This window comes from Merops nubicus, unplaced genomic scaffold, assembly GCF_000691845.1.
Source record: "Merops nubicus isolate BGI_N331 unplaced genomic scaffold, ASM69184v1 scaffold5094, whole genome shotgun sequence".
Classification (NCBI taxonomy): domain Eukaryota; kingdom Metazoa; phylum Chordata; class Aves; order Coraciiformes; family Meropidae; genus Merops; species Merops nubicus.
In genome coordinates, this window is record NW_008606078.1 from 37,818 (window position 1) to 62,289 (window position 24,472).

At 37.7% G+C, this 24,472-nt stretch overlaps 1 protein-coding gene across 1 annotated transcript in view; it reads right to left on the reverse strand.

Moving 5' to 3' along the window:
• Positions 1 to 24,472, reverse strand: part of NEK10 (NIMA-related kinase 10) — a gene marked incomplete at its 3' end in the record, with an annotated part of 63,077 nt that overhangs the window by 31,493 nt on the left and 7,112 nt on the right. Inside the window, exons 7-21 of the mRNA XM_008939521.1 lie at positions 23,663 to 23,741; positions 23,248 to 23,315; positions 22,564 to 22,643; positions 21,295 to 21,381; positions 19,740 to 19,964; positions 19,105 to 19,244; positions 16,544 to 16,605; positions 14,253 to 14,330; positions 10,730 to 10,794; positions 9,362 to 9,464; positions 9,122 to 9,250; positions 8,429 to 8,566; positions 7,355 to 7,400; positions 6,638 to 6,759; positions 6,332 to 6,434 (exon numbers count right to left, since the gene is read on the reverse strand). Of these exons, the coding sequence (XP_008937769.1) occupies positions 6,332 to 6,434; positions 6,638 to 6,759; positions 7,355 to 7,400; positions 8,429 to 8,566; positions 9,122 to 9,250; positions 9,362 to 9,464; positions 10,730 to 10,794; positions 14,253 to 14,330; positions 16,544 to 16,605; positions 19,105 to 19,244; positions 19,740 to 19,964; positions 21,295 to 21,381; positions 22,564 to 22,643; positions 23,248 to 23,315; positions 23,663 to 23,741 (1,525 nt within the window). The remainder of the gene's footprint in view (positions 1 to 6,331; positions 6,435 to 6,637; positions 6,760 to 7,354; positions 7,401 to 8,428; positions 8,567 to 9,121; positions 9,251 to 9,361; positions 9,465 to 10,729; positions 10,795 to 14,252; positions 14,331 to 16,543; positions 16,606 to 19,104; positions 19,245 to 19,739; positions 19,965 to 21,294; positions 21,382 to 22,563; positions 22,644 to 23,247; positions 23,316 to 23,662; positions 23,742 to 24,472) is intronic.

The window sequence follows — 24,472 nt, forward strand, 5'->3', positions numbered from 1 at the left end:
ATTTTTCCTAAAATCAAATATGCACACAAGGACCAAAAGCAAAGCAAAAAAGGAGGATGAATGGAATATGAAATTCACCACATATGTGAACAACAAGCCTGCTCAGGTCAGATTTTCACTGTGTTCCCATTTAATAGTTTCTTCTTCTACCCTAAAGGGCTCAGAATGAGACAAAAATCATTTTGTTTCTTTTCAGCAAGTTTGGAACTGTAATCAAGAAAGTTTGTCAGCAACTCACTGACTAACAGTGATCTGGAAGATAAAAATAGAAATTTAATTTTATTTTCTATAAAAGCATACCCTATAATCAAGTTAATCTACAATTTAATCAACAGTTGTACATACTTATTCTACTCTTTTCCATAGAGTAGGGAATGGGAACAGAATTAGTTTCTGATCATTCCCAAATACACTTTCTAGATATTCTATCATTCTCCCTCTGTGTGCTAATATCAATGTGTCATAAACTCGGTCTACTGCCTGTCAGTTTTGTGAAGCTTGTAACATCTGCACTAAGAACATCAGCACTGAGGCACATCTAGAACTGAGATTTGTAGAGAGAGATGCGATTGCAGTATCAATCCACCACCAGTGTCCATCATGTTTGATTTACAGTGTGAATGTAAACAGGTGGAAAATTCAACTCAGCCTGTTATGGAAGCTTTAAAAATGAAGTCCTACAAGCATTTCCTTGAATCTTAGTAGTACAAAAGGTAGCAATTTTGAAGACTGGTTAAATGAGCTATATAATCTGCCAAAAAAAGGAGCACTGATCCAAGCAACTCCAAACTATAGTGACTAACACACAACAGACACTAGTCATGGCCACTGCTTCTCCAGGCATGGCACAGAGTCAAGAGCCAACAGGGCTTTTAAAGAGTGCACTCAGCAAGCAAGTATTCTGAATCACAAAATTAACAAGTATCTGTCTTCCAGCATCCAGCAACTATTTGACCTTTTCAAATCTCATTCACTTCACCATTCTGGCATTTCATGGCTGCCTGCTACAATTAGATTATATCAAACAGGTCTCAACACTGGTATTCTGCTGACATATAATCCTAGGTTTCAGTTCCATACAGATCCTTTATGCTGCTATTGTGTCATGTGTACTGAAAGTGAAACAGAGCGTGTCGCACAAAAGAGTGCATGGAACCCTTCACAATACTCCTTAATATCAGACCTGAAAAGCGTCAAAGTGATTCCACACAGCCCTCTTTGACCATCAAGATCTAAATGCTGCCGTAGCTAGATGACACTGAGGAAAAGTGATGATCTATAGTCTTACGTTTTGTCCTACAAACAGATGCAGCTATGGAGCTCTAGACAGAAACACACTGTGCTAGAAACAAAACTGCAGTAAAATACAGCTACAATAAAGGCAGATGCATTTTCCATTCAGAACAGGAACTTCTCATTGTCTTACATAAAAAAGCTGGGCAGATTAAACAGAACCACAGATAATATTGGTTCAATGTATCTCTAAAACCCTATACAAAATAACTTTAATTCAGGTGGTGCATAGCATACTTTTTGTGCGTCAGAAGTTATAAATCAGACATTCAACCTGACCAGAGTTGTACAGTTTCACTAACACTTTTCTACTAATTTAAAGTGAGACATTTCATGAGATTGCAGGTAAGCATGATTTAATAATTATATTTCTGTAGCATTGGTAGCTCAACCAATTATGATTAAATGGTGTACCAGCATAAGGGATGGTAGTTATGGCCCTCTTCTCATCGAATTTATGTCAGTGATGAAACAGAACAAACGAGTGAACAGTTCCAGAGACAACCTAACAACAGCATGCTTAAAGTTCTCCACAGTCAGAAACAGAGATCTTATATCACTACTAGCCTGGCTAGGATCAGGCTGTAAATGTCTGCTTCTATTTGCAACAACACACATCTTAAAAGAGCCTGAAAAAAACTGGGATAATTCAGATTTAACTGACACATAAAAGATATTATATGAAACATAAAGGTAGTTATGTAATCTTCACAGTAAAATAAAGCACCTCCTGGGTTTAGGACTTTCATTTTTATCTTGTGTAAGTTTAAAAACAAAACAATAAACAAAGACCTGGATAAGGATAGTGTCTAATCACACTCAATAGTTAAGAAAAATACAGTGTGACCATACAGATTCAAAAATTCCTCCTACTCTTTCCTCATGTATTCTTTTTTCAGTAAAACCCATAAAGATGATATTCAGAGATCATCTCTAGAAAAGCCCCCTCACAGCTTAATTACATTGTGCCAGGCCATCCGCAGAGCTCTCTGCCTGTATGAATTCCAGTTTTCAGTCACTCTTCACCATAGATCCCTGCCTACTAAGTTCTGCTGGAATTTCCTACAAGGGCCATCTGGCAAACAACACTGGTAGAACATTTCTCCACTAATTCAGAACAACCAAGTATAATTCTTCAGCAAGTTTTTTTCTTCTGTGCTGAGAGCAAGGGGGAAATGTCTCCCACACTATGTACTCCTTTCCTCTTCAATCACTGTAAACTCAGAAACTGTATGAGAGGTCTTCATGGAATTTGGAAGGTGAGTGGCTAGGTTCTCACCTACATAGTGAGAAACACCCATCTGTGGGTCTCAGAACTTTCTTAAAACAGTTTATTAAGACTTCCACAGAATGGAAGTCTTAAGCCTACAGAAGCTCTTTGCTCCGGTGTATTGCTCACTTTATTTTTTAAGTCAAAATATGCCATGAGTCTGAAACTAAGGCATCTCTCTGAAGACAACTTATTTGAAGAACATTAGTTACAGAGGAATAAGCTGCCTTTATTATATTGTCAGCCTGCAGATTCTCATAGCAAAGATTGACATGAGTTACTACTTCTAGATGGACTGAGAAAAAGAAAAACAAGAACTATTATAAGATATACAAGCTTCTTTTATGAAATAAAATAATTTGGACTATCAGAGGCCATATCTTAATTCCACAGTCTCAGCACACTGCTTCACAGGTAGTTGTCATGGTTTAACTCCAGCCAGCATCTCGGCACCACAGAGCCGCTAACTCACCCCACACACACCCCATGGTGGGATGGGGAGAAAACTGGAACTGTAAAAGTGAGAAAACTTGTGGGTTGAGATAAGAACAGTTTAATACTTGAAATAAAATAATTATAATTAAAATAAATTGTAATTAACAGGCAAATAACAAGAAGAGAGACAAAGGATCTTCTTCAGCTATCTGGATGAGGGGATCAAGTGCACCCACAGTAGGCTTGCAGATGATACAAAGCTGGGCAGAGGCATGCATGTGCTTGAAGGTAGGAAGGCTCATCGAGGGGATATGGACAGGCTGGATAGATGGGCTGAGGCCAATGGGCTGAGGTACAGCAAGGTCATGTGCTGGGTCCTGCATCTGGGTCACAACAACCCTATGCAACACTACAGGCTTGGGGAAGAGCAGCTGGAAAGCTGTGGAGCACAAAAGAATCTGTGGGTGTTGTTGATAGCTGCCTGAACGTGAGCCAGCAGTGTGCCCCGGTGGTGAAGAAGGCCCACAGCATTCTGGCTGATGTCAGAAACAGTGTGGCCAGGAAGACTAGGGAAGTGATTTTGCTCCTGTACTCAGCACTGGTGAGGCTGCACCTCAGTACTGTGTTCAGTTTTAGCCTCTCACTACAAGAGAGGCACTGAGGTTCTTGAACGTGGCCAAAGGACAACGAAGCCGGTGAAGGGTCTAGAGAACAAGTCATGTGAGGAGCAGCTGAGGGAATTGGGGTTATTTAGCCTGAAGAAAAAGAGGCTCAGGGAAGACCTTATATCTCTCTATAGCTACCTGAAAGGAGGTTGAAGTGAGGTGGGTGCTGGTCTCCTTTCCCAAGTAACAAGTACTAGGATATGAGGTAATGGCTTCAGGTTGTGCCAGGGAAGATTTAGGTTGATATTAGGATATTAGGAAAAATTTCTTCATTGGAAGGGTTGTTAAGCAGTGGACAGGCTGCTGTGGAGGTGGTTGAGTCACCATCCCTGGAGGTATTTAAAAGACACATCAATGAGATGCTTGGACATGGTTTAGTGGTGGGCTTTGTAGAGCAAGATTCATGGCTGGACTTAATCTTAAAGGTCCTTCTCAACCTAAACTATTCTAAGATTCTGTGAAATAAAACACATGAAATACAAGTGATACAAATGAAAAACAATTGCTCACCACCAACTGACTGATGTCGAGACTGTTCCTGAGCAGTGGCTCCTTAGCAAGCTTTCACCATAGTTTATATGTTGAACATGATGTCATAGGGTAGAGAATACCTGTTTGGCCATTTGGGGTCAGCTGTCCCAGCTGTGTCCCCTCCCAGTTTCTTGTGCACCCCCAGCCTGCTCAGTGGCAGAGCACTATGAGAAGCCAAAAAGCCCTTGACTCAGTGTAAGCAGTGCTCAGCAACAACTAAAACAGCATGTTATCAGCATTATTCTCTTCCTAAGTCCAAAACACAGCACTGCATCAGCTCTCAGGAAGAAAATTAACTCTATCCCTGATGAAACCAGAACAGTAGTCCACAGGTTTTTTACAGAATTTGAACAATTTTGAGATTTGAAAGATGGAACTTCCTCTCTTTTAAGATGGCTGTGGAGCTTGTAAACACAGAACAACAGTTCTTAGAGCAGACCTTCTCCTTTTATAAAAGCTGACAGGTTAAATTCACTGCAGAGGTAGATTTAAGATTTCTCAATATTTGAGCATACGCTTCCACCTTCATCTGACTTTTTGCATTAACTTTCATCTAGAGCCATCTGAAATTCTCAAAGGGATTGTACACGTACCCACAGATACTATTAGATACAATTTTCAAGAGCAAATGCTCCAGTCTTTGGCATATATGGACTGTGTAAGTTAGGCATAATACCACAACAAGCACCAATGCAGTACATATTTATTATCATCAGAAAGAAAGTAAATTATTCTTAAATTTATTAAGGCTGTAAAACAACAAGGCTCAGTAAAATTCTGAAGTAATAGATAAAAGGTCTTCAGCTCCCTCCGAAAATACAATGTCCAACAGTACTAATAAAAGTACTAAATAAAGTGTTTGTTTAAATATTGCATTAGTTGTGAACAGCTCACTGTAGTCAAAATGAGTTTCAGTTCTTTCATGTTTTTCAGCTCAATTCTAAACTGTAAATACTTGACAGAAACATAAATGCTTTTCAAGGACATTTTGAGCTTATATTTGAAAGTCCATTTACACACTTTTATATCTAGACTGGACTAGAGATAAGGCAAAGGTGTTAAATCAAGACAAGAGTGCCCCTCAGTGGCAGTATGTTAATATAAAAGACAATTACATGATACTTTAATATTCTGAATATTTATTTTTATCACTCAGGGACAAATTCTCTTCTTTCAAAACTGTATCATTATTAAGAATCAGAGTTTTTAAGCACATACAATTTAATACCAAATGGATTTCAGTATATACATCATCAGGTATAAATATTAATTATAAAACAACAGTTGCTAAATATACTTTCCTATTATAGCTGAGTGTTTTGTGGTTGGGTGTGTGCATATGTCTACACTTCTCTGTCATTTTTAAAGATGAGAGACTGATTTTTGCATAACGACATCTCACAGCAATTCTGCAGTTTTCCAGCTATTTAGTTCTGTCACAAGCAGTAAGGAAGCACGCAGTAGTTCTTAGAAAACTTTAAAAACTGTGCTATCTGAATTGCCTGTAAGGCTTGCTGTGTGTACCAGGTGGTATTAATTCACTTAAAGAGTAAAACTTTGTGAAAATTTGTACTGTTCATACATACATTGCTTTCAAAGCCTACCCCAAAACCTGCCTAGGCTCCTTCTACACTGTGGAGTTTATAGAAGCATACATCAAGAATAGTCATTACATATCATGGCTTAAACAAATAGCACCTCACTGCAGCTGATCAGTGGGAACCACTGATGGATACTCAACAACTGTATGGTAGAACTGGAACAGAAGAGATGGCTGTTATACTTTGTATGTTCATTAGCACATGGCATCTATTCTCGATATTCTTGCTGATTTAAATAAAAACAGGTCTGGTGCAGAAATAGAGTTTAATTTTTTTAGCCTAAAACATTCTCTGTGTCAAATTTGACGTAAAAAAATGCAAAAAATACAGTCATGGCTGGTTACATCGGGTGGCAATGATCACAAAATTTGCATTAGTAATTATTTTATACAACCGTATAATAATGCAATAATTTACTAGCTTCCAACCATGGAGACACATGCCCAGAAATCTAAAACCATCTGAGAGTTTCAGTAAAGAAATTCTACTCACATACATGATGGGAAATTATCTTTAAGTAAAGTAGTTCTACTTACTAATTGTAACTTTGTCTTTATCCCCCAGCATGACATTGTTTGGAGTGAGATCTCGATGAACAATCCTTTTCTCTTTATGCAAATAACGAAGAGCTAGACAAAGCTTAAAAACAAACAGAAAAAGCCTTACAAAGATTCTTAATTACAACCTAAGTAAAGGCACATAAAATTAAGTTCATCACTGATATTTGTACCCAATATAATAAGCATTACTTTGTCGCTTATTAGGCTAACAAACATAAATGGTGCTATTAATTACACAAAGGAAAGTCCTGATAACAACAATAAAAAAAAAAAAGCCCTTACTTGGATAAATATATGCCATATTCTTTCTTCTGTAAACTGTTGTTGTTTTTCCTTCAAAGAATGAAAGTGCTCTCCCAATGGCACTCCCTCTATGAGCTCCATGACTATGTATAATCTATCATCTACATAACAGAAAATGAATAGAACATTACATTTATATAGAAGGCATTTGAAAATAGAGTATTTGAAGTTAAAATTTATTTTTAAAGCTGTTATTTTTTACTTTTTCAAAATTTCTTCACACAGACAAATACATTTCAATCATAGTTCTACTCATTATTCCATTTTTTCCTCAATTTATATCACAGCAACTATAAGGAATTCACAGGCTGATAATCACTCAGCAGGCAGGTGTATGGAGTTAACTCTTTCTAAAAAAAGAAACTTAAGACCATATGACTGAACAATCTATATCATTAATTCCACTAATCACTATAGTTTTTCTCCCTTCTTAGCATTCCAGTTGTGAGTTTTGGATCTTTATAGGATGAGAATGATGATTTCTACAGGTTTTACTGATAGATAAACAAACATAAATATTATCTCTCACCATTTTTTTCAATTTTAAAGGAATATAAGCCTGTCTGTAGCAGTTCTTAAAGAAAACGTTACCATTTATTGCTCAAATTTGACAAAAACTTTCCAAGCTGTAAGTGGCTTTATTGTGTATTTCTGTTTATTATGTATAATGTGGTAATTATCTGCATTTATACTTACTTTCCAAGAAGGTTCTATAATAACGTACAACATTTGGATGATAAAGCTACAATGAGGAGAAAAATGTAGATGTTTAGAGGAGTTAAACTGATGGCACAGTATTTACATTTAGCTATACATTGGAATAAAGGATTCCACAAGGACTCAACAAACTTGCTTGTGAACTGCAGTGCAGGAGACCTTCAGGGCTACTCCAAACACAGAGAAGCATTGTACATTAATAGAGCAACCAGGAGGCAAATACAGCAGACTCCTGTCCACTCCCCTTAATAAATGAGAGTAAATGAAGTTTAAAGACAAGTAATTATGCCTGCATATAAAAATATTCAGTAAGAAGTGTTTGTACTGCTGCTAACACTACAGTAAGGAGGTTTTCAATATTGGCAGCATTCAGGTAAAAGTGGCCAATATTTTACTGATGAAACAAAAACAGTAACAGCAGCTGGAAGCCCTGCTATATAGAATCATAAAACCATTTAGGCTGGAAAAGACCTTTAAGCTCATCAAGAACAATCATTAATGTCCATTCTAAGCCACCTAGCACAACTTGAGGCCATTTCCTCTTGTCCTATCACTCATTACTTGGGAAAACAGACTGGCATCCACCTGGCCACAACCTCCTTCCATGTAGTTGTAAACAACGCTAAGGTGTCCCCTGAGCCTCCTTTTCTCCAGGCTAAACAGCCCCAGCTCCCTCAGCTGCTCCTCATAAGACTTGTTCTCTAGACCCTTCACCAGCTTCATTGCCCTTCTCTGGACCATTGGAGAACCTCAATGTCTTTCTTGTAGCACGAGGCACAAAGCTGAACACAGTACTTGAGGTGCAGCCTCACCAGTGCTGAGTACAGGGGCATAATCACTTCCCCGCTCTTGCTGGCCATACTATTTCTGATATCAGCCAGAATACTGTTGGCCTCCTTGACCATCTGGGCACGCTGCGAGCTCGTAGTCAGACAGCTGTCAGCTAACACCCCCAGGTCCCTTTCTGCCAGACAGCCTTCCATGAAAGAACTCACAGTTAATAACACTAAGCGTAGAATGCCCATGCACGAAACTCAAGTCCATGAGACATACCTGCTCTTTGATGATGGTTAGTTCAGAGACAATGTTCTTTACACTGCTGTCTCTGTCTTTTTTGTCCTTTCCAAATGCCAGATTGTGTAAATTGACTTCTTTCATTGCCAGGAGATTTTGTCCATTATGTTTTCTAACCTATAAAAAAGATAAAATGTTATCAAATTAATATAGGATGGGGATAGAAAGGCTATTATTATGGCTACCAGATTACTTATCGGAGTCCAAACCCCTCTCACAAAAGTTACAGTCGTAGCCTTTTCTGTATATGATGTGATTAGCCAAAAGAATTGGAGTCCCACTATAGAGGTCAGCAGTATACTGCTGAACTTGCCAGTTTGAAGCAACATTATCTTTGCTCAGTGTTGCTTTTCAGATAAAACACACTTGAATGTCTGTGGTTTTACAAAAATCCATTAGCCTTTTTCATAGACAGAAATGCTGTTTTTGGAAAGGAATTGAAAGAAAGCAAAAGTAGGAAACCTAAGAGCTACGCTGTCATAATTAAAAATACAAGAGGGGACAAACAAAATCACAGTAAATACTAACAACAAGCTCAGATCCATAAAGGCCTTTTTGCATCTGCATTCTCCTACCAAAATTCAAAGGATGGTAATGCCTAAAAGAGGTCCCAGAGCCTCTTCATGAAGCCTCCCCTCAAACCTGTAAATTAATACCAAAAGGGAAGTTTACCTTATATACACTTCCAAAAGCTCCACTGCCAAGGTGCTCCAAAATCGCATAGTGGCCTATATGTTTTGTAGGTGCCTTATTCTGATTCATGCTCTCAATACTTTCAGCAATTTGCTTCAATTCATCCTCCTGGATATAAGTCAAATGACAAATAAAGAAATATAAAATATTTCATGCCTTTCTTGTGTTAAAACTCTGCAAAGAATACAGCTTCTTAAAGCTATGAAGGTATTTGCTTACCTTTAATAAATTTAGCTTTGATACCAGCTCTTCATATGCACTGATATCACGCACATAATGTCCAATATCAATGAAGGTTTCAAACAAGTCAGTAGGGAAAAGTCTACAAAGGTTTAAATTTTAATTAGTAACAGTTTACACAGTAGTTATTAATCTACAGAAAAGACAACTTACTTTAGAACCTCCTAAATAATACACTTAATTTTACTAATTTATATAGATATTGCATTTATTTAAACATCGCATATACAAGAGTTAAAGGATCTTTCAGACATCAGACTTCAGCTCCGTTGGTTGGATATTAATATGAATGCCCATTCTCCAAACAAGTATAAGCCTCTTTAGAGTCAATGCACTGTCTGAGTTTTCAGTAATTTTCCTATTTTTTCCTACAGTACTTTCTATTATGCTTACTGTCACTTTATCTGAGCTCCTTCTTGTAAGGCATTAAGAAATAAGATTAACATTTGTCAGCATTTAAAGAACCATGAAACCCACCTTAGAATTTCTGTCCAAGAAATTTAGTATAAAAGATGAAAAGGAAGGAGAAAAGCAAAAGCTAACAGATAGTAGCCAATATTTGATTAGTGACATGCTTAAATGAAAGTTTGTTTCTTTTTAAAGTTTGAGCAGAAGTAGAAATACAGAAAATTAAGGCATTTGGAAAAATAGGAAAGGCAGCAAATTAGTCCAGATCTATTACTTTCAAAACTTGACACCAACCATGAACACCGATTACAAACTGTGGCCCTTTCAGGAGAAAAATCCACTTTTTAGAAGTAAAAATAACACAAAAGTTGTACTTAGAATTCTATTAATTTATGACACAGAATAAAATGATACGGAACCACTACCAGCAGGCAGACCATCAGTATGCAGGCAGGCAGAGCAGACAGTATGATCACTGCCCTAATCCCACAAATCAAATTGTTAGGTTTTACATGGTCTTTGTAGCCAAACTGGTGAAACAGCCATCTTACTAGTGAAAATGGGTAATTGATGAAAGAGATTTTCTCCTTATTGATCCAAGCCTTTCAGCAACACTTTTAAGTAAACCAGCTTGATATGGAGTCATTCCCATGTGAAGGACGGGAGGGTTCTCAGAAAAAAAAATTAACTGCTCCCAGTTACTTGCTGCCATCCAGGGCTACAACTTCCATCTGCTAATGGTTCATCTCTGTGGGGGAGGAAGGAGCCCCCCCCAAACTAGGTTCTCTGGCATGCATACAATAGAAGTCCCAAGCAAACCAGACAGAAGTTGCCTTTTACTATTTCTTCTTGCTAAAAATAAATGACATTTCAAAACCACGTCTTTCTGATTTGAGTGATGACTTTTGAAAGCTATCCTAAAACATTTTGTTAACATACCTTTTAAAGATGTGTCGATTTCTTTCCATACTGAAGAGAAATCTCAGGGCTCTGAAAGCATAACACTGCAGCAGAAAAAATGCTCCAATTAATTACAACTTTTTACACAAATGCAAAAAACACTAATAAATATCAAAGACTGCCCTTGGCTTTATGCATTATTAAACTTTGTATTCAAACGACTAGAAGGACTATGTTATTAACCTGATAATGAAAAGAGTAAAAATATATTAAGTTCCTCTTGTATTTTAAAGGTAGGTGGTGCCAATAACGGGGAAAAAAGACATGGGTGACTATAGTACATGCTGATGAACACCTAATTCTTAATCATCTTTTTTTATTTGTAGATAGCTCAAGACTTGAGGCATGCTCTCTTTCCAATACTGAAAACAGTATATGTAATAAGTGTTTTTATAATGATGCAGCACGAACAGCATTCTGTATTTTTTCTGAAAAATGCAGTGTGGAACACTAGAAGTTTTAACAGGGAACAAAAAAAGAAAAAAGTTAAAAAGAGAGAATGTTCAACTTTTTTTTAAAAAAAAAAATATTAAATTTATCACATTTACAATGACCTTTAAGTACCACAGTTTCTATCTTCATGTACCTTGGTTTTGAGATGAACTCTACTGAAGAAAGATTATTTTCAAAACAGCCACAGACAAGCAGTTAATGTGCATGCTTTTATGCGACTCATCTTTAACTCCATTTATCAAGAGTCAATAATATGGCACATACATAGCTGACCAAACTAAGATGAATATATAAAGTAAGACAAAGGGAAATAAGGTACAGATACCTGAAACAATGCAAACAATAAATACCTTTAACCTAATTTAGAATTACTTTACTGCACCAGTGACTAAAATACTACCACAACCCAGTGTGAAAAATCCCTATTTAGACAATAGTAACTGTCTTGGTGATAATTGCAGAATTAATTCCCATGTTAAAAGCAAATCTCTCAATACACAGAAAATGATTTAAATGAAGAAATTAAAGGCCAGATACTACTTTTGAAGGAAGCATAGAATTTTGAAGAAAAGGAACGTATGTTAAAGCTACTAAAAAGCTACCTGTTTTGCAGACAATGTTTCTTTTTAGTCCAAAGTAAACTAAAACTCCCCATCGCAGGAAAAGTATGGTGTGTTATGATGTCTAATGTTCCACTGAGAATCACAGTCACAACTTAGCTGTACAAAATAAGCCAGACCAGCTGGCCCATAGTTGCTACCTTGAAAGTTTTTCATTTTAGATACCATACATATATCTCACTGCAGAAAGCCCACCAGTGAAGGGACATGATAGTAGATTAATGGGATAAATAGAAATTACAAATGGCAGTAATATTTGTGTTTCTAACTCTAGTATTTTATGATTAATATTTAACACCTGTGATATGCTTCAATGAAGGCATACTGATATTTAAATATGGTACAAATGCAGAATACACAACTGGTATCAGTGCCATCCTTAAAATCATGGAATAAGTTCACTAAGGTAGTACAGTAAAGAGACGCTGAAAATTTCAACCTTAAAAACACAGACAATGGAACACTGAAGAAATCAGACCAGCACTGCAAAAATTCCAAGAAAGATGCCTATGAAATTCAAAAAGGGTGTTTCAATAGCTGCAACTATTGCATAGCAGTGACAATGATAAAGACAATACAGGTAGCAGTGTGAGAATCTGAACAAGGTTTCATAAAAAAATACACTGCTTACTTTGGCTGAAATAGATTTTATTTTCATATGTGATCATTAATTCCATTATTAATTCATATGGCTTCATGTTTAATGCAACTACAGTAGGTTAGTATCTCTTCTGAATTATTTCCAGCACATTCTGCTGGAATCTAAAGATCTCAGTGTGCATAAATATAAGCCCTTTACAGTTGTATGAGACAAATGCATTGAGCACATGCCCCAGTTTATGGACTCCACATACCCTCTAGAAGATTTTTACTTTTCTCATCCTTAAGCTGATCTAACTGAAGTGCACCATAAAACCTCACTGCAGAAGGTACCTACTGCACCAAATCTTCACTCCAACACTAATCTGGAAAAACTGTGATGAGAAGGATGACACTGCGAAGAAATTTTTTGTGTGTGGACATACCATCCCTTGCTATCCAGACAGAGCTACCTGTTTAGATAGTTGAGTAACTATGTGGCCATGATAGTATAGAGCTATGCCAGAACAAAAATCAGGTGAGAGGCAGGATCCTCACTGCATTCACCTATGCTAAAGACCTCCTCACACTTGCCCACAGACGGGTAACTGGCGTAGCAGCAGTTGGGTTTATCCTGAACCCCAGCCACAGTAAGATGCTGCAGGAAGAAATGGGTATTAGTACAGTGTCACATCTATAGTGAGTTTCAATGAAGACCAAGGCACTAAAAAGATCTGATGCTGGGCAGCCTGAAAAAATGGAGGAAATATTATCATGGGAAAATATTCACTTTTCTTTACACTATATGAGGTGCCAGAAGCAAAGTAGATCAGAACAGAATGCCAGATATTGAGTCACTATTTAATTTCTAGTTCCTGGGCAATTTGTTACTCCTGGTTTTGTTTTGGTGGGGGCTTTTTTTGCCATTTTTTTTAACTGCACTTCAAATGAAACTGTAAAATGATTTAAAAAAGAAATCTCACGGACTGTTTTGGGCTTTCACACAGAATCATAAAATGTTTTGAAGGGACGTCTGGAGATCATCTAGTCCAAGCCCCCTGCCAAAGTAGGTTCACCTACAGCAGGTTGCACAGGGTCGCATCCAGGCAGGGTTTGAAAGTCTGCAGAGAAGGAGACTCCACTACCTCTCTGGGCAGCCTGTGCCAGTGCTGTTACCCTCACAGGAAAGGAAGTTTCTCCTTATGCTCAGATGGAACTTCCTGTGTTGCAGTTTCTGCCTGTAGCCCCTTGTCCTACTACTGGGCACCCCTGAAAAGAGACTGGTCCCCTCCTCCTGACACCCACCCTTTAGATACTGACAAGCATTGGTAAGAGCCCCTCTCAGTCTTCTCCAGGCTAAACAGACCCAGCTCTCTCAGCCTTTCCTCTTAAGAGAGATGTTCCAGTCCCCTAACCATCTTTGTAGCCCTCCATTGGACTCCCTCCAGTAGTTCCCTGTCTCTCTTGAACTGGGGAGCCCAGACCTGGACACAGTCCTCCAGATGTGGCCTCACTAGAGCAGACAGAGCACACTGCTCTTGGTTAACTCATGGTTAACTTGTTATCCACAGGACTACCAGCTCCTCTGCAGAGCTGCTTTCCAGCAGGTCAGTGCCTAACCTGTACTGGTCCATGGGGTTATTCCTCCACTGCAGGACCCTACATTTGCCCTTGCTGAACTTCATCAGGTTCCACTTGACCCAACCCTCCAGCCTGTCCAGGAATTGCTGGATGGCAGCACAGCCTTCTGGTGTGTCAGCCACTCCTCCCAGTTTTGTATCATCAGCAAACTTGCTCAGGGTGCACTCCATCCCTTCATTTCAATGTGCAATGGTAATTAAGGGAGTTACCTGTAATAAATTAGCTTTTTCAGCGTTCCTTTCTTTTTTTGGTAAAATCAGCTTTGCTATTGTATATATTCCATTTGCCTGGAAACAGAGAAAGGTCAATATTCATAGCACTCCTTTGCATAGAAACCACAAATAAAATGTGGTATTACTTCAGATAAATCAGAAGGTAATAACAATTGACAAGTTCTCAACATCCTACTGCACACCTAAATTATAAGCACAAATTTCTTAAATGTACGTAAGAATTAAACCCTTGTTAAATGTAAACTGATGCTGCAAAGAGAACTTGCAAACACATGATAAAGAAATGCTTCTGTCTCTAGAGGTGAAGGATATTGCAGCAACAGCTCTCCCATCACCACATGGATATTTTGAGTTGTCAGGAGCCAAAAATCCAGTCACAATAAATACAAACTGGAGAAACAGCAGCATCAATAGCCTGAGGAGTATGTTCATGTCTTCAGTAGGGTTTTGTGAAAACCATACTGGATTTCAGCTTCCATTTTCATGTAACAATGTGTCCTCTTAAATGTACCCATCATGTTGATTTGGTAGCTGGGCACTAGTAGATTTATTTACAGTACTGCGCCCAGGTACTTGACAAGCTCCTTGTTGTAGACTATGCTTCTCTCCAGCAGACTTGAAGGGAGTATGTGTCAGCTCTGCAGAGGCTCTGCTGCAGTTCCTGACCTGTTTCCTTAAACTGTTCATGAAGGTGAAGTTGAGCTAAGGTTTTAGGCTGTGAAGTAGAGCCAGAGTCATAGACACAGCCTGGCCTGCTACAAGAATTGCTAGAAACTACTACCAAGGCTGGAAGTTGAGACAAGGACACAGGATGGACACATAAGGGGCAACTATAGCAGAAGCAAATGGTTCTCAACCGCCTGAACCAAGAGTCCTTTGCCACTGAATGAGATAAACCTTCAGAGTTGATTTTTTCAGCACATAACTGAAACAGCTGCACATCCTCTGCCTGGTTTTAACCCGAGTTGCTTCATCATGTTCACCATGCAACACCCAAAGTTGCACAGAGAAAGAAGTGTGATTTAAAAGAAAGAGGCTGTTGTAGGGTGGAACTGTAGTTGAAATGAAGATGCTTGAAGCATGTCCTGATCTGAACAGAGGGCATTGGCTGGTGTTTTGACAAAGGGAAAGATCACTGTCTTTTAACAGGATCAGTGGGAAAAGTTAAGCTTCAAACACCTCTTCCCAGCCTGCAACACTGTCGCATCAATTTTTAAGCAATTAACTGACACCACAGTTACCACTCACTGCTAGAGCAATGAAGAAAAACTCTTTGTTAAAATCAGCCTTTTATTTCCCAGGTCCTCAAGGAGATAGACTGTTTTCAAAAGGTATTCAATATAAATCAGTGATTTTTTATTTTGTTGAAACCAGACTCAGTCTAAATTGTCTGCATATTGTTCAGATAAAAAGTTGTCTAAATTAGTATGGTTTATTGACAATTTTAGTGCTTAAGATACATAGAAAGTTGTGGGGTTTTTTTTCTCGACTTACTTTCACTCCTTTCCCGTTAACCAATAGTTCTGAAATATGCAGGAACTTCTTTCCTGGTCATATATAGGGCTCTTTCTTCTCTCAGTTCCTCTAGGAATACCTTCAGTTTGGTTTAAAGCTGACTTGGAGGCTTTGATCATTGACTTAACATTTAGAATATAAGAGCTGGCTTAGCTTGTAGCTGGTATTAACATCCTAAACATTTGTGTCTTTGACTACGTCTGGAATACATAGCAGAGGTTTGAAGAATAGTTTTCAGAACCATAGATTCCAGGTGATTTAAATATTACATTTTTAAATGCAGTTTAGAAGCACAGCTGTGAGGGTGGTGTGCCAGGAAGTTACCTCAGAAACCCCAAACTCAGAGGAAAAGATAAATTGTTTGTGAAACAACAACATGCCAAAATTAAGCAGCAAAGAATTAATTTTAATAAGCTTCACAATATTCAGAATTCATATTTCTCAGTTAGTTCTGTGATTACTCTTATTTACTATCCTATTTTGAATATGGCAAGAGATGCCTATCCAAATGAACCTAGTCTGAAGAAAGCTGTTTATACTCCCAGACAACTATATACATATGCTGACACCTTTGTGTCTATATCTCTGTGTGCAAATGTATAAAGAAATTGAGATACTACAGTTATGGAAACATCTTTTCCAATCCCTTTCAAATGCCTTTTGTTTGTTAATTAAATGATGGTGACAAATAAGAATAAATAGGTCAAATTATAAACTAAAATGCCTTACTTAACTGAATGAAGTCTTCCTACCTGTACAACCTGGTAAGCGTTAGTCTCATTGAGCACCAGTTCAGTAATTGCAGCACAACAAGCTAGAATAAAAATTCAGGTGTAACATTTAGGGCCAGATTCATGAACATATTCAGACAGCATGGTAGGTCAACCTTACCCAAGGGCCAAATGCCCATCCAGCTGCTCACTCACACCCCCATTCACTCCCCTTCCTTAACAGGACAGAGGGAGAAAATAGGATGGAAAAGCTCATAGGTCAAGATAAAGACAAGGAGATTGCTTACCAGTTACCACCACAGGAAAAAGAAACTTGACTTGGGGAAAATTATTTTCATATAATGCCAATCAAAGTAGATTTTTATATTTAAAAAAAAAAAAGACAAAAAAATAAAACGCCACCTTCTCCCTCACCCAGTCCTTTTTTGACTCCAAACTCACCTTGACTCCTCCACAACCAAACTCTGCCTGGATCTGGTGGGAGGGTTACAATCAGTACGTAACAGTTCCACTCTGCTGTTCCTTTCTCCTCACACTTTTCCCCTGCTCCAGCATGGCTCCTCTCTGTGCACTGCAACGTGAATACCTGCTCCACCGAGGTCACTCCTATGTACTGCAGGGGAATCTCTGCTCTGGTGCCTAAAGCACCTCCTCCTCCTTACTCTCTGACTTTAGTGTTTGCACTGCTGTTTCTCACCCCTTTATTTTATTTTTTTTCCTCTCTGCTGCTCACCCAGAGTCTTCGTCCTTTGTTTTCAAAGTTGCACCACTGGCTTTGCTGCTGGGCTTAGCTTTGGCCACCAGTGGGACTGTTGTGAAGCAAGCTGGAACCAGCTGTGTCCAGCACCTCTTCCCACAGAGGCCTCCCCCACAGGCCCCCCTGCTAAGAAAACCTAAAACAATACAGAAGACTAAAAATATAAACAAGTACCAAATCAGAACTAAAAAAGATGTCTGTACTTTTCAGTGCTCACTCTTTCTTCGGAGTCCTTAAGCAAGGCAGAAGTAACACAGAAAAACACTCCATATTGGCAATAACTTTGGTATTGTGATTTATTTCACATTGCCAGCTCTTCAGCGATATCAGTCATGATAAAGTATTCAAAAACACACAATATGTTACAACTTTCAGGAAGATCATAGAATCAGCTAGGTTGGAAAAGACCTTTTAGATGATCAAGTCCAACCATAAACTGCCAAGTACTGCCAAATTCACCACTAAACCATGTCACTAAGCACCATATATTCATCTTCTAAATATCTCCAGGGATGGAGACTCAACCACCTCCACAGGCAGCATGTTCCAATGCTTAACAACTCTTTCATTGGAGTTTTTCCTAACATCTCATCTAAATCTCCCCTGGCACAACTTGAAGCCATTTCCTGTTGGCCTATCATTCCTTATTTGGGAGAAGAGACTGGCACCCATGTTGCTACAACCTCCATTCAGGTAGCTGTAGAGACCAATAAGGTCACCCCCTCAGCCTCCCTTTCTCCAGGCTAAACAACTCCAGTTCCCTCAGCTGCTCTTCATAAGACCTGTGCTCTGCACCCTCCACCAGCTTTGCTGCCCTTCTCTGGACCACCTCCAGCACGTCACTGTAGTGAGAGGACCAAAGCTGAATGCAGCATTCAAGGTGCAGCCTCACCAGTGCTGAGTACAGCGGTAAAATCACTCCCCTAGTCCTGCTCACCATGGTGCTGGCCACGCTATTTCTTCTACAAGCCAGGATGCTGTTGGCCTTCTTGGCCACCTGGACACACTGCTGGCTCATATTCAGACAGCTGTTGACCAAGGCCCCCAGGTCCTTTTCCACCAAGCAGCTTTCCAGCCACTGTTCCTCAAGCCTGTAGTGTTGCATGGCTTTGCTGTGACTCAAACGCACAACTCAGCACCTGGCCTTGTTGAACCTCCCACTACTGGGCCTTGTCCCATTGATCCAGCCTGTCCAGATCCCTGCAAAGGTTCATGTAGTCCTAGTAAGGATATTTTGTGTTATCCTTCTACAGTCACTGGAAAAAGAGATGATCCTCCAGAAGGCATTTCAGCACATATAGCTGACTTTCTATTGAGAAATCTCTCCTAAGTTAGGGTTTCTTTCCTAATTACTAAGGAGGAAACCTCACCTGACTGGGAGCCTTTAAAACACCACTTTGAAAGATGTCCATCATAATCAATTCATGATTGATCTACCATACTAAATTGAGTAAATAGAGGGGAAAATATAAAACAAAAAAAAAAAAAAAAAAAAAAACAAAAAAAAAACACCACACCAAACCTCAAATTATATATATGTATACACGTATATACTTATATATGTATGTTTGGGCTGTTTCTACAGATAAAAGAAATATATACATTTCCTGTGTACTTCATACTTTATCCTTTGCTTCTCTAAAAAAGATCTGCCTCTTGAAAATATGCCCTGGTATTGCGAATTTAGAAATAAACACAGCTGACTTGGTGCTTCTACTCCCTAAAGCGGGTATAAAAGTTTACTGTTTCAATTTTGATGTATTTTTAATCCTTTTGTGCAAGTGTAAGTAAGCACATCACAGAGGATTAGACCTTATAAACCTACCTGCTTGAAGTGAGACAGTATTTTCTTGCATCTCATCAGGACTCAAATGATCTGTCAAATTAACATGCTGGATTCTCCCTGCTGCATTTGCACTTGATAAACTTCCAACCGAAGAGCGATCAGAAACAAGACTTCTTTTCCTGAAGAGAAAAAAAAAAAAGTCAAATTGCAGTGTCAAAAAATGGCTTACCATATCTTTGCTAAATGTTTATGAAGTTGTGAAAATTTGCATGCTTTTCACTAAATTAGCTAATACATTTTGAAAAGGCAAACAAGCCTTTAACCAGAAAATTCCTGTACCACGGTTGTTAATTATATTCACAATTCTAGCTCACTAAGTAAGTTTCCAATCATCAACACAATGAAGTAGACAGTAAAGACATAGTTACAATCTATTAATTATTTGTTTCATACACTGAAAATCTTAAAAGCATCTTCAGATAATAATGAAATGTGGATAGCTGAAAAAACCCTGCTTATTTATTATGTTCTAAATAGCCTTTTATTTCTGCAGGTACCACATACAGCTGAACAAAATTAAGATGCTCTTTGATAAAACAGGGCTTGGTCAAATATATGTTAAAATATAAAAGAGTTTCATGTAACTGCCACAATACTGGGGACTGAAAACCTACCCCTGTAATATATGGAGAAGCTGCTTGATTCCGCCCCAAATCCGGATTTCCACACTAGTCTCAGGATCTTCACAAAGCTGTACCAGAACCCAGACTATACTCCACAGAAGTTTGATATGATCAGAATGGAGTAAACTGAGCAAAACTGGAACTCCCTCATACATTTTCACTTGCTCTTTGACTTGTGACTCTGCACAGAGAAGACGCAACAGCTCTGCTGTGAGCCTAAAAAAAAATTATCAATAAGAAATTTTAATAATCACTACTTGGTATTTTCAATTAGCAAATGGAAAAACACACAGTAAATGTTAAAGAAAGAACAGACTGAGTCTAAAAAAAGTTTAAGAAAACTGCCTAAAGCCATTGTAAACTGTTTAAACTTGTTATTTTAATTAAAAAAAAAAAAAAGGTGCAAATTTTCACAAGGGATGAAATCATATTTACATTGAGTTTGACTGTCAGCATAGGCAGCCGGGCACAGCCAGCCAGCATGGAGGTCACCAGGTGGACTGCAGTCATCCACGGTATCATCTGCTTGTTAATGGCACTACTACTACAAGTAGCACTGACTGCATGAACTTGTGAAGTCCACCTGTGGAATTAGAATAACTCCACAAATAATTGTAACTACTGTCCAGAATGGTTTGAATATTATGTTTAGAAAAGGGATTGGATATATAATTTTAAAAGTTTATACAATATTTTCATGAACTTAAAGTGGACTTTCCATCGAAAAAATGGTTTGGGAATTCCATTTCCACTTGAAGCAAAAAAGCTGCATTTGTGTTTGATGAAACATACGAATTCACATCTGAACTTTAAATTATTCTTAATTAGCATTGAACTTCATCAGCTTCCTGTCTACATTCAAATTCCAAGTTTTTACAACAAACTTCAGGTTTATGTATAATCTAGATAATTTCAAACCAAGAAACCAAACAAAATCTTTTGGTATATTTAATTTCTTTACCTTTAGTCATATGCAATATAATTTACATGTGAAATAATTAAGTATGAAATTTTAAAAAAAAATCTCTTTAGAATTTTAAATGCGATAGGATGTGCATGTGAAACACAAATATAGTATGCTCAGCTAGCAATCCTGGCTGAGATGAAAGGACTGAAGGAACATTTATGACAATCTGATTGCAGGGATGTGGGGTCTGTCCCAACCTTTTACCATAAACTAGAAAAGCTCTATGTGTGCAATGGTTTACTAGTTTATATTTGGCACCACAGGAACTGTCAGAGTTTAGTGTGCTTTCCATCTCAGCAGTCTGCCAGGAGCAAAGAAGAGATGCACCAAAAAAAGTCATTGTTTTGTGGTACCGCTGCATTGCACTGTAGGCCATCAGTGGAGAGCAGACAGCTTGCAGCAAAAGCTACAAGAAAAGATTTTATCAATATCAATATCTGACCGAAAATATATAGGTGTCAGAACTTCACCCTGAGTATATCAAAGTGGCACATTATCTAATCTGTCTAAATATACATGTCCCTAAATGAAAAGGTCAAAATATGTTTTAACACAGTTAATCTACAAGCAAAGTCTCACCTTTTAGAAAGCAAATCGTATTCATGCAATATCACCAGCAAGTTCTCAACAATGGTGAGCTCACTTATCTTCTCCCTACATTCTGGACTACAAATTGATTATTCCTGGCATTTATATCAAATTAAATAATTTTTTAAAATACCACAATGCTATTTATCCTCCCTCCTCATACATTAGACCCATTATTTTTTTCTCAGCCTTAAGTATATAATATCATGCTGTGTACACAAATATTTAAAGTCACAAAGCTACACTGGGTCAAGAATGACAATGCACAATTGTCAATTTTCCTACTACAAGAAAAAAATAAAGTGAATGCACAAAACTAAAGACACAGATGTTTTTCATCTGTTTCATACTAGAAATTAAGCAAATGAGGTACTTTTTTAGAACCAACTACAATTTCCATGCATATTTATAATATACACCAAACACTTTCTTGCCCAGTCCAAACACTTTCTTGCCCAGTAACACACTTAATCCTGTGAAGAAAGTTAAATGGAAGTTGAAAAGGTATGTATAACTTCCTTTAAATTAATATTGATATTAAACTGAAAGACAAAGAAAGACATTCGGGAAAAGAGAAAATCATGAGAAATATGAAAAAATAGTTTTCTACTAATCTCAAGGAATCATACCTAGTCTCTTCAGCTCTGTAAATTTCCTTGTAATTTTCTTTTGAAAGATAAAATTGTTATACAGGTCTGATTCTCAGTAGAACAGCAATGTAGAAGCAGCAGCTTTCCTTCTATAAAACTATTAAGGATGAAAGATGCTTCTTCTCCCTTTTCCTTTTTTTCCCCTCCATGTCAGGAAAAAAAGTTTTTATTTAAAACAATCATTAGGAAGAGAGGATACATATACGTGGATTTGAGTGCGTCCGTTACTTACTACACTGAACAGCATTACTGCTGGCTGCTGTGAGGTACTCCTATATTAAGCTCAGCACAGAAGATTTTTATGTGCAGGAAGTCAGTGAGAATTCCAGAATCCTACATAAGGATTGCAAAGAGAAATTCTATGCCTCTGGTCTTTCCAAATGAGCAAGAAGTCTGCTGCAAGGACCAAAGTTCCTACTTAGTTCCTACTGCTTCAATATAAAATTAAGCACACTTCACAGACCTCCACAGAGCAAGGCCACATTTAAAAAAAAAAAAAAAAAAGAAAGAAGTCTTCCTCCTCTTCCTCCTAAACAGCAGTTTTAATATTGTGCCAAGAGATAACATTGAAATGCTCATTGTGAACTACAGCACATCACAATGAACCTACCTTTCTGCTAGGCTGGTCAGAGCAAGGAGGGCACCCAAAAGCACATTGCTGTCTCTGGCAGATAACAAATTTACTAGGGTCTGGAAAATGAAACATGAAACAAGATAAAAAAAATATAAATTATATTATTTACTTTTACAGCTTAAATACACATAGAGTGATTTATTGAAAAGTTGAAATTAAGATCCCATATCCTACCACAACAGACTTAGAGTCTTAGGTACATTTAAAGTCTAGGTTGTTGCTGTCTAGACTGAGACTGTTCCATTGAGACAAAGAATACTTTATAAGTGAAAAATCACAGCAGAAATTTATGTTAAAATGTAAATTTAAAATATATTTCTATTTGAAAACTATATAGGACTATTCGTATCATAGTAATACGTGGCTCAGGACAGTGTAAACATGAGTACTAATTTTTATATGAATGAGTTTAGTCCAAACATTTAAGACCTATTTATCTCAAAGAACCAATAACCTTGGATCTGGCCAATTAACTGACACACAAGAAATAATTCTTAATGATGCTACTAATGCATGTGTTAAACACAGAACTGAGATTATCTTACTTTACAAGTTTGACAAGCTAAGGAATTTGCTTCCACCTAGATAAAATCTGAAAAGCATAAGTCATTCAATTAAGTAGCTAATTGATTATAATTTTCCATTTCATACAGCACTTACTTTATGTGCTCCACTTGCTATAATCCACTCTCTTTGATCTCTAACAGCAGCAAGTTTTTGGAAAATATCTATGGAACAAAGGAATTCACATAAATTGAAGCTTTACCCCTTAAGTTTTTTGTTATTTCACTAATCAGAAAATAAAACACTGGATAAGTTTTTTGAGCCATGACTATCTCATTTTACTGTTACTTCAGTTACATAAAGAGGTATTAATTTCTTAAAGAAATATCACTTGTGTACAAAAACAAGAAGTGCTTTTCCACAGAAATTTCATTTTTTAATCATGTGATGATGCCTACAGTGAACCTAGCAATACCTTACTTAATGACTATCTGAAGTATTTTAAACATTTTAAACCTCACATAAAGAGCTGTAAGTGCCCTCGTAATTTGTTATCAGCTGTAACACTTACATGTCATGTTGACCAATTTGTCTACATTATGCTGCTCTTCTCCGTAGCCAAGATAGCCATTTGTTACTGCTTCCATATACTACAGGCAGGGAGGGAAAAATTAAGGACACTATTAAAAATGAAGTTTCAAGAATTCATAAGCCTAGAATGTTATGTGCAGAAATAGCCTGTAGGCGGTGCATCTGTTCCACGAAAAAAGTCAGCTTGCTCTACCCTGCATATTTTTGCTCTAAAACTCGCCAGGGAACAGAAGAGATTCAAAAAGCAAGTGTAAAATTCCACAAGAGGAAAATCCACTGAAGACTAAGTACAACCACGCTACTTCTAGCTTCTGATAAGATTTTTCTGGAGCAGAAACCCCTTCACGTTTCTGCTCTCAAACTTTTCCCTCGGCGTGTTCCACTGGCCACTGTTTGGAGCAGACAGATAGATCACCAGTCCACACAGCTGCCAGCTAAAATAGGTTTTTAACAGAGTATAAAACAGTCTGATAGAGGACTTTAGATCTACGATTTGGCAGGAAGATTTGGATGCACATTCACCTTGAAATTACTGACTCTGAATTTCTGAGGGATTTTTAAAAGTCTCAGCTATAACTTTTTTCAAACTGAATTTCAGTGCTGGAAACCTAGTTAATTTTATTTTGTTGCATAAGAACATAAAAGATTAAGTACTTCAGAAAGTCAAAAATTATAAAAATTGCATCTCATTTTACATTTTTCTATACCAGCAACACATGCATAGTAAAAATGACTATCAGTTACTTAGGATTTGGATTCCAGCTGCTGAGGATGCCAGTGGTTCCGCAGG